The 11,915-nt window shown below is 13.7% G+C and overlaps 3 protein-coding genes across 3 annotated transcripts; 2 read left to right on the top strand and 1 right to left on the bottom strand.

Annotated features, from left to right (window-relative positions):
* Nucleotides 1–2,734: 2,734 nt before the first annotated feature.
* On the top strand, nucleotides 2,735–3,019 carry PGSY75_1102800 (early transcribed membrane protein 11.2; the record flags this gene model as incomplete). Its single annotated transcript, XM_018786156.1, has 1 exon — nucleotides 2,735–3,019. The coding sequence occupies one exon, from the start codon at nucleotides 2,735–2,737 to the stop codon at nucleotides 3,017–3,019; it is 285 nt and encodes a 94-aa protein (XP_018640951.1).
* A 2,659-nt stretch (nucleotides 3,020–5,678) lies between these two features.
* Nucleotides 5,679–5,954, bottom strand: PGSY75_1102700 (early transcribed membrane protein 11.1; the record flags this gene model as incomplete). The annotated part of the gene is made up of 1 exon (XM_018786155.1): nucleotides 5,679–5,954. One exon carries the CDS (start codon nucleotides 5,952–5,954, stop codon nucleotides 5,679–5,681), a length of 276 nt encoding a protein of 91 aa, XP_018640950.1.
* A 3,830-nt stretch (nucleotides 5,955–9,784) lies between these two features.
* PGSY75_1102600 (putative exported protein) lies at nucleotides 9,785–10,691 on the top strand (the record flags this gene model as incomplete). The annotated part of the gene is made up of 2 exons (XM_018786154.1): nucleotides 9,785–9,988; nucleotides 10,098–10,691. 2 exons carry the CDS (start codon nucleotides 9,785–9,787, stop codon nucleotides 10,689–10,691), a joined length of 798 nt encoding a protein of 265 aa, XP_018640949.1.
* Between the last annotated feature and the right edge of the window lie 1,224 nt (nucleotides 10,692–11,915).

Raw genomic sequence — 11,915 nt, 5'->3', positions numbered from 1 at the left:
ATAATTTTATATTAAAAATATTATATATATATATATAATATATTTATATATAAATTATTTATAAAAAAAAAAAATAAGAATGAATGAAAGAAAGAAAGAAAGAATCTATAAATATATAAATATATATATATATAAATAAATATTACAACATTTATATAAAATAATATATAAAATTATTTTTTTTTTTTTTTCTATAGAATTTTATATATAATTATATACGAAAAAGATAAAAAAGAACGAAAAATTAAAAAAGAAAAAAGAAAAAAAAAAAAAAAAAAAAAAAAAAGATTTTATTTTTATATTTTTGAATAACACAATTGGTGTTGTTTACTTGTTCAACAATACTTTTAATTAAAATTGGATTTAACAAAAAAAAAAAAAACAAAACAAATATAAGGATTATAAAATATTTTAAGATTTCATAAGATTAGAAAAATTTAATATAAAATGTAATTTTTATTTGTTTTAATATATTGGTATAGAATTTTTTTTAATTATATTTATATAGATAAATATATATTATTATTATAATATATTATATATATTTTGCTACTTTTATTTTTATAAAGTAATTAAATTATTTCAGTTCAATATATTTCTTTTTCTATAACCCCCCTATAATATTACTTAGTCTTAAATAAATTTATATTACAATTAAATAAAAAAAACCAGATTCATTGTAAGAAAAATCATAAACGATAAAAAAATACATATTAATTTAAAAACATTGAAATTAAAGAGCTTAAAATATATGTTTATTATTAATATTATTGTATTATAACTATTATAAAAAAATATAAATATAATTTAATTTATAACTTTATACAAAAAATAATAATTAAAAAAAAAACAAAAAAAAAAGAAAAGAAAAGAAAAGAAAAATGAAGAAATAAAAAAGGGTAAAAAAATAGAGCATTCTATATGATATAAATAAAATTATTTAATTTTGTAATATAAAAATATAATATATAATATTTATGATATTTTTACATGTGTTTAAAAAATTTTAAATAAAAATAAGAATTCAATGATTTTTAAAATAATATATTAAAAATTAATTGAAATTTATAAAATTAGAACGTTCTAAGATTAATTCTATGTTCATAAAATTAATAATATATAAAATAAATATTATATTTTTATTCTGAATTTATATAGTTATATATATAATATATATATATATTTATAAATCATGCAATTTTTAAAGTATTAAGAGAAATGATTGGATAGTTAAGGTTACTAAATGCAGTTATAACATAAAATTCAGAACATTGTTTCATAGAATGAAAAAATAAAAAATAGGAATTTTTAAAAAATAATAAAAAATACGAAACTAAAATTTAAAAAAAAAAAATAAATATTCTTTAAAATATATATATTATTTATAAATATAGCTTTTAATTTATAATAATTAAATATATGTATATATATATTTAGTTATTTTTATCTATCTTTAAAATATATATATTTTTTTTTTTTTATTAGGGTTATTTTATATAGATGTTTTATAAAATAAATATTTTCTAATATTAAGTTAAGGGTATTGTGATATATATATAAATATCTATATATATATTATATAAAAAAAAAAAAAAAAAAAATATAATGCATATATAGCAATATAATAATATTATATAGATATATTTTTTTATATTTATATAATGCAATTATGTATTATATATATACAATAAAATAATAGTTGTAGAATAATCTCTAATTTATAATAGAAAGAAATAAAATAATATTTGAATAAATTTTAAAAATAAAAAAAAGGCTATACGTTTATAATAAAATAAATAACCTAATAAAATTGAATGTTTATCTATTATATATCATATTTTATTATATTATATAAATAAATATATCTTTTTTTAAATATTCAACGTGTTTTATTTAATTATGAATATATATTAAGAAAATAAAATAGTTGGGTTTGGTAGTAAAAAAACAAGTTGTTTTTTTTATTTCTTTAAAAACTAATATGCTTTTCTCTTCTGTATTATTAAATAATTATGTGATATTATAATATTTATATAAATATATAATTTAAACTTAAAATATAATTTTAAAAATATAATAACAAAAAAAGGTTATTTTTTTTAAGTTAGCATTAAAAAGTTATTTTAATTGATGTTTTTTTATTTTTTTTTTAATAACAAAAACAAAAAAAAAAAAAAAATAAAATAAATTTTAATTTTATAAAAAAAAAATTTTTTTTAATTTTAAATTTATTTTTTTTAAAATAAAATTTTTTTTAAAATCTCAAAAAAAAAAAAAATTATTTTTAAAAATTTTTAAATATTTTATTTTCTTGAATAAAAAATACTTTTTTTTTCTTTTTTAAAAAATTTTTTAAACTTTTTAAAACTTTTTTAAAAAAATCTTATTTTTAAATTTTAAAACCTTTCCCCGCAAAACTTTTCTTTTAAAAAGTAAGTTTTTTTTTTTTTTTTTTATTCTATATATAGAATTTATATAAAAACATTTATATAGAACAAAAAAATAAGAAAGTAAAATATTTTTATATTTATGAAAAGTAACTCTTATATATATATTATATATAATAATTTATTGTGGAAAAAAAAAAAAAGAAAAATATAGAATAAAGATTATATACCCAAAAAGATTAATAATATTTTTTATAAAAAGAAATACATTACATATATATATTATATATATATATATATATAAATTTTTTTTTTTTTATTTTTTTTTTTATTGTAGTCTTATCAAAATGAAAATCACAAAGATCTTTTATTTCTTCGCCGCCTTATTGGCCTTAAACTTCATTGCCCCAAACTACTTTAACGGATATGTAGAAGCAAAAAAACCCTTAACACCAGCTGAAAAGAAAAAGAGAAACCAACAAATCATGTTAATCTCTGGTATTACCTCAGCTTTAGCAGTTCTCATTGGTGCTGGTGTAGGTCTTGGAATCCACTACAAGAACAAAAATAACGGTGATGAAAAGAAAGATAAAGCTGGAGCAAAAACCACAACCGTCGCCCCAAAAAACTAAATTAACAACTAATTGAAACTACCAAAAATATTATAGAGCAGATAAAAAAAAAAAAAAAAAAAAAAAAAAAAAAAGAGAGGAAATATATGGTATATATATAAATTTAGAAATACTAACACAAAAAAAATAGGGAACTTTTTATTGTAATAAAAATAATAAATATTATTTTATATTACAATATATAGAAGATAATAGAGGGGATATATACAAGAGAAGAGGAACTTATAATATTATATATAAATTCTGGTGAGCTTTTTTCCCCTTATTTCAAAGAATACATATATTTATTTACAAATATTATAATTTATTTTTATTATTAGCAAGGATTTGTTAGGAATTTTTTTTTATTTAGTTTTGTTTCTTTGTGAGTGAGTGCATTATAATATGTATATTATTAGATATTATATATGAATATTATTCCATTAACCGAGAAATATTTAAAGTCCGCAGAAATATAAAAAGAATATATATTTTTATAGTACGAGTACTTTTTTAAATTATTCTTTATTTTATTCTATTTTTTATATTTTTTGTATATAAATATATTTATATATATATTACATATATTTTATATTTATATTTATATATATTTTTTATTGCATTTTTATATTTCCTTTGAAAATATTTGTACCATATAGATATATATTTTTTGATAATTCAAAATATTGTGTACCTTTAAATATGTATTATATATATATATATATATATATATATATAATATATATTATTACATACTAATTGAACAAACTAGAAAACACACATATGATAATTTAAGAAGAAAGATAAAAATCGACTGAAATTTATAATAGTAGAAGAAAGAAAAAATATATTTCTATATTAAAAAGAGAATTAAATTAATAAAATATAATATTTTATTTAGACATATTTAGAATATTTCTATATAAAATTATATATGTTTAAATGCTAAAAAAAAAAATTTAATTTTTTTTTTTTTGTCCAAAAAGTATATTATGATACGTTCTAAAATTCCTCAGTACAATTTGTTTAAGTAAATGCTTTTTTTTTTTTGTTTTTTCTCTCTATGTTTTCATCTGAAAATATAATATATATATACATTTATATATATTATTGTGTTTATTTATATTGTTTCATTTTATTGCTGACACAAATAGTTCAATATTTAAATCACAACATATTGAACTCTAAAACTGTACAAAATTTCATGTTTATATATTATTTTATATATGAAGCATAAATATAAAAATGATTTAACCATTAATATTTCCTGCAACCATATTATATAGCAATAGAAGAGGATATAATAATTATATTATAGAAAATTTTTAAATTAAAAAATATTAAAATTAATAAGTGCATAGTATATAAATATTGGTCCTTATATATAAAAGAATTTTTTTTTCATATAAAAGAAATGTTCATTATATATATATATATATATATATATATTAATATAGTATAAAATATTATCCGTAAAATGAATAGTGAAATTTATAAATATATATATATATCAACATATAGGTAAATCTAGAATGTATGGTATAGCAATAAATAATATATATTAAATATTTTATGTCTTTAAATAATGCTATATATTTTTGTTCAATGGATGAACAGAATATTATGATAGATGGGTTATTTATTAAGAAGATGATATGTAAGGAATCATAATTTTTAAATATATTAATAATATATTATAAGAGTCAGAATATATTTTTTTAAGAAATAAAATTTATTAATTGAAATACATGTATATAATATATATATATATATATATGAATTATATGTTTTGTTATAATTTATATATTTTATAATGTTTTAAGGTTCAGTAATTGATATATTTAATATTTTATAGATATTTTATTTCTGATTAAATATTTTGTTATTTAAGATATAAACAAAACACAGGTTATATTATATAACATATATTTTTAATTTTTCATTTTATTAATTTATTTATTTTTTTATATTATGTATGGAATCCATTAGAATCTTTAAAATATATTGTTAGATTATTCTTGACAATTCTATTTAATGATTTCTTTTTTTTCTTTTTTTTTTTAATATAATTTATTTAATAATATAGAAACATATGTAAAGCAGGTTTTCGTACAAAAACAAAAATTTGAATGTCTTTTTTCTTAGAAAATTAAAAAAGTTCTTAAGTTAAAAAAAATATGTTATATTATATATATATATATATATATATAGTATTTACAATTATGGTATGAAATGTATATAAATATATAAAAATTAAAAAAGAAGAAGAAAAGTAAAACACATGCTCCATAGAGTTTACTTCAAAGATTTCATTTACTTTTTTATTAATTTATAAACCTATACAATAATATGTATATTGTATAAATATGTTATATATATTTTCTTTTTCTTTTTTTTTATATATAAACGAAAAGTTCATGAAAATAATAAAAATAATATAAAATAATTTCTTTTAATTAAAAAAAAAAAAAAAAAAAAAAAAAAAAAATAAATATATATATATAAATATATATATATATATATTTATTTGTCATAATATATAATTCTTTATTATTTAGATTCATCTATATTTCTTTGCCATATTTGTTTATATTATATAGGTACACAACCACTAATGTTTTTGTTATTGATTAAAAGAACAAATTAATATCTCGTTTTAAAAAATATGATCATATTTTATTTATGCTGCAGTTTTCTTTACTACTTGTCTTATTATCTTTTTTTTGGGAGCTTTTTGTTTTGAGAAGTGAACTCCTAAACCTATACTAGCACCAAGAAGTACTGCTATACCTGATGCAATAGCAGAGTACATCATATATTTTTGGTTTCTCTTTTTAATTTCTGCAGGTGTTAGTTTTTTCTTTGCTTCAACATATCCATTATGTTCATTATTAGGGACAATAAAATTCAAGGCAAACATGAAAAAAACGAAATATAAGATCTTTGTGACTTTCATTTTGGTAGAACTATAAAATTATTAAAAAAAAAATTAAAAATAAAATAATATAGAATTAATATATATATATTTAATAAATATATATTCTAAATATATAACATTATATATGTAGAATTTATAATTTTAGAGATGCATAAGGAATGATATATATAAATATATATATATATATATATATATGTATGTTTTTTTTGTTTAATTATTTATTAATTTTTTTTTTATACCTTTGAATTTATTATGCTTGTATTTATAAAGGGTTGTAAAATAAGATTTAATTTTTTTTTTTTTTTTTTTTTGTAAAAAAAATTAGTAATAATATAATATTAATAAAAAAATTTTTTTTTAATATTTTTAATTTATTTTTTAAGAAATATAAAATATATATAAAATTTTTATAATTTTTTTTTTAATATTTAAAAAAGGTAAAAAAAAACAAATTAAAAAAATAAAAATTTTTTTCAAAATTAAAATTTTTAATATAATATTTTTTTTTTTAATATAAAATATATTTATAATATAATTTTATTTTTATATTATATATATATATATTTTTTTTATTTATTATTTTTATATTTTATAGGCTTTTATTTTTTAAAAAAGATGTTGTTTTAATATTTTTATTTTTATTTATATCTATATTTTATTTTTTTTATATTTATATATCTATATAGAAAATATGTTTTTCTAAGAGTTTAGATTTAGTCCATAATATTTTTGAAATTATTATTTATTACATATAAGAGAGTTATAGATATATATATTATATGTATATATTTTTAATATATTATTATAAATTAATAATATTTATTTTTTTAGATAATATTAAAAATATTATTAAAATAATATTAATTATAGATATCTATATTTATTATATAAATATTGTTTGCATTTAATTCAAATAAACAAAAAATAACTTTATAAAAAAATATTTTTTATAATATTATGTATATATAATAAAAAACTGTATAAAATATATTTATTCTTTTATATGTATAGCTTTTATAACGGATTAAAATATAGAACAATACTAATATAATATATAAATGAAGTTTAAAAAAAAAAAAAAGAAAAAAGATATAATTATTTTTATATATAATATATATAATATTATATATTATATATAATAATTAAATATATATAGTAATTTTTCCTTTTTAATTATTTATATATTTATTAATAATATATATCCTAAATATATAAGCTATCGCTTTTATTCATTTTCTTTCTTTTTTTTTTTTTTTTTTTTTTTATATTATTATAATATATAATATTTTATATATCATGGATATATTATATAATAATTTTTATATTATATTTATTACTTATTAATTTTTGTTAGTCTATTATATTTATATGTATATTATATAAATATATTTTTATTTATTTATTATCTAATAAAATAGAATTAAACTTTTTTATAATAATTTAAAAGCACATGGAAAGGGTTTTTGTTGTGTATTTTTAAAGTTGGCATATTTAATTATATATTATTATTTATATAAAAATAAAAATCCCTATTATTAAAAAGATTTTAACAATTCCTTTTTATTTTTTTATATGAGAAAAAGGGAAATAAAATTTTATAATGTTTAAGTACATTTTATGAAGAAGGTGAAATAAATATTATAATTTTAAATTTATATTCAATATATTGTAGTAGTATTTATTTTGTTAATTTTATTTTATTAAAAAATATATTGTGAAAAAAAAAAGAAATATATAGAACAAAGCTATGATTGATAAGTTTAATTCTTATATAATTCTATTTATATATAATATTCATAATATATAATATAATATATTTTTAGATATATTAAGTGGAATAATTATTTAAAATTTTATAAATAAAAATATATATATATATATAATGATTATTAATGTAAAACTTTATATTTAATCAAAAAATAAAATTTTTATTTTTTTAAAAAATAGATGTCAAATAATATTATAATAATAAAAAGTTAAATGAAAAAAAAAAAAAAAAAAATATACTTAAAGTATATTTTATATAAATTACACTTATTTAAGGATATTTTTTTAGATATATTATAAAATATAAAAAAAAAAAATATATTTAGCTTCACATTATATTAAAAATATAAATACAAAATTTTTATAAAGTAATTATTATATATATATATATATATATATGTATAATGTTGTATGATTCCCTATTAAATATATGAATGAATATCTTTAAATTCTTGTTCATAGTTTATGTTTATGTTGTAAAGTTTAAACTAAAATATATATATATATATATATATATATATATTTTTATATTGTTAAAAATATAAAATGTTATATAAAAATGTAAACAAAATTTTTATAACAGCAGTGATTATTTAAAAGTTTCAAAAATAAGAGTAATAAAAAATAATTTCCAAGATTATGTAAAAGATATATAAATATAATATAAAAAATAAATTTACTTGTTTATATTTAATATGGTTGTTAAATAAAGGTATATAGGTTTTTTTTTTTTTTTCTTTGTTCAACATAAAGCAAAAAAAAAAAATATATATAATAATAATAGTAAACACACATTTCTCCTATAAAGTTTCTTATGAATTTTTTTTGTGAGAATTATATACGAAAATGTATTAAACGTAATAAAATGAAAAATATTGAGATATTAAGTATATATTTATATCCAGAATAAAAAAAAAAAAAAAAAAAAATATGAAGCTTTTGAATTTGAAAAATGATGACTTGTTAAGATTATATTGAATTATATTTTGTTGAATGTATAAATTAATATACAAAAATTTATGTTTAAAATGTTTTATATTATTAAGTATTTTGGAAAATATAATTAATATATATGTACATATTTGCGATATATGTATTTTTTATATATAGGTTTTAAGGTATGTTAAAAAAATGTTTATTTTATTTATATTTCATTGTTTTCCTCCCATTTTAATACTATTAATTTTAAAAAATTAATTAAATATTACATGTGTAAAAGAAATAATTACCAATATTTTTTATATAATCAAATATGAAATAACATACATTGTAAGATTACGGTGTCCTTTTTTTTTTTTTTTTTTTTTTTAAAAAATGTATTTTGTACGACATATGTATTCTATAATATTTTTGCCAACCTTATTAAGGAAATAAAAAAATTGAGTACACGAATTTTTTAATTAATTTATATGAATTTATAATTAATTAAAAATATAAAAATATATATATATATATATATATATAATATAATAATTATGTTATATTCTTTATATTTTAATATTATTTTATATATATTTTGGAAAATATTTATCTCCTTTTTAAATAAATGGATAAATTATATTGAAACAATTTTATTTCAAAAATTATTTTATTATTATGAGGATTGGTTTTTTATATTTTTTCTTTTTTTTGAAAAATTTAATATATATGGTATTTCCATAAAAATAAAAGGAATAAGATATATAAATATATATTTATATTTATCTTAATATTTTAGTCTTGTGTTTAATAATTTATAAGTATTTTTTTCGTAATGTGTATGTATTTCACTTGATGATGATTGAAGATAAAATATATTTTTTCTCATTTCGAAAAAAATTAAAAATAAATAAATAAATATATATATATATATATATATTTAATTATTTAATAATTACAAAAAAATAAAAATATGTTAAAATATAAATGTAGATTGCCACATGTTAATATTATGTTTTTATTTTAATATTAAGGAATGTAGGATATTATTGTATCGTATTTTCCTTTTATTTATATATTTTATACTTTATTAATATATATATAAATATATACATATATGAACATACATATTCCTTTTTTTTTTTTTTTTTTTTTTTTTAAATATGGCAATGTATAGTAATTTACAAATGGATACAATATTTTACAGAAACATAAAATGTATATTCGTATTATTTGGTATTTTTTTACCTTGTTTAAATTTGAAAAATATTTCTAAGGAATATATGAACATATCAAATAAGAAATATTTTATTTTGAAGTGTTTTAGTGTATTTTTATTTATATGTTTTTTGAATAATCTTAAAGAGGTAAATATAGAGAGTATTTACATATATATATATATATATATATATATGTGCGTGTAAATAAAATTTTAATTGTTTAAATGTTCTATATGTTGTTTAATTTTCTTTGTAGTCTAAAACAACAGAGTATTTGAATAGAAGAAGTATTCATAATGGAGAATTAGAAATATATAATCATAGATTATTATGTGAAGTGGAAATTTTAGATAATTATCATAATATTCCAGTTTATGAAGATTTATCAGAAGGTATTGATTCGGATGAAGAAAAAATTGATAATGATAATACACCACTTTTTGATACGTTCTATGTGAAGGATTTTAGGAATACTCCTTATCGTTTTGGTAATACTTATAAAAAGAAAATTCGTTTTCTTAAATGTCTTACAAGTCTTGATAGAAGAGTTGAATTAGAAATTATGCATATAATGAAAAGTAATAATGAAAGTAACTACTTTATGTTAAAAAAAGAACCTAAAATGAGAAAAATTAAAAGATATTTTGAAAGATATAAAGTACTTTCACCTATACTTATCGGAATTATTATTGCAATAATTATTGTTTGGAAATCAACAACTGGTACATTGGTACTAATACCTATAGGTTTAATTATTGTGTATATTATTTATTTATGGAAAAAATACAATAAATGCAAATATATTAGTGATTCGTTTGCTACCTATACAGTACCTAATATTTTTGAGTAATTTAAGTAATACCAATGATAGTACATAATACGACAATTCTTTAAATGTTTTTTTTACAAAATATTGAAAAGCTTTTTCGAATATATATATATATATATATATATGTTATATGTATATTTATTTATTAATTAATATATTTATATTAATTTTTAAGAAATATCTAATGAATATGAATCTAAATTTAAATTTATTTATTTAAATAATATTTGACCTTTTTTATTTTATTTTATTTTATTTTTTGGGGGATTTATTGAAATTCTGTTTTATTTTGTTGTATGTTTTTTCTTCGAGCAAAGAAAAAATAAATAAATATATATATATATATAATATATACATATATTCTTTAAAAATGAATAAATAATTGTTAACATTTCAAAGAATATATATTTTTATCTTTTATTGTAATATATTATTCAGTTTATTCTTTTATATACATTATTTTATAAAAAATAAAATGTTGACCTTAAGCATTAACTTTACCTTATATAAAAAATAATAAAAGAAAATATATAGAAACAATATTTAATTAAGTATAAATAATTACCAAATACCTGAATTTTCATTTTTCATTAATTCCAATATTATTTTATAGAAGGAAGAATATATTCTCAATTAAATATTATAAAAAAAAAAAAAAAAAAGAAAAGAAAAGAAAAGAAAATTTAATCAAAATTTTTAAATAATAAGAAAAGTAAAATTATAAAACTATTTGTGGATAATAATAATAATTTTTATTTTTAATATATTTAAATTAAAAAAAATATATATATATTTATATAATATATATATTTTGCATATATTAATTTAAAATAAATAAAATGTATATATTTTATCTTTTAAAAAAAAAAAAAAAAAAAAAAAATATACAATACATTTTTTTTTTTTTTTTTTTTTTTTTTTTTTTTTTTTCTTTTTTTGAAGTTTTTTTATTTTTTTTCTTTTCAGTTTGCTTTCTCCATCCTTTAAGTAATGTTCATTTGTTTTCTTGATTTTTTTTTTTTTTTTTTTCATGCTACGTTTATACAATATTATATATATTTTAAATTATATATTTATATATTTATAAATTTATATATTTATATGTTTATATATTTATATATTTATAAATTTATATATTTATATATTTATATATTTATATGTTTATATATTTATAAATTTATATATTTATAAATTTATATATTTATATATTTATATATTTTTGTTTTTTCTTGAATACAAAAAAAA

This window comes from Plasmodium gaboni, chromosome 11 (assembly GCF_001602025.1).
Source record: "Plasmodium gaboni strain SY75 chromosome 11, whole genome shotgun sequence".
Classification (NCBI taxonomy): domain Eukaryota; phylum Apicomplexa; class Aconoidasida; order Haemosporida; family Plasmodiidae; genus Plasmodium; species Plasmodium gaboni.
Note: the sequence above shows the minus strand (reverse complement) of the source record. Positions and strands in the feature narration are given on the sequence as shown.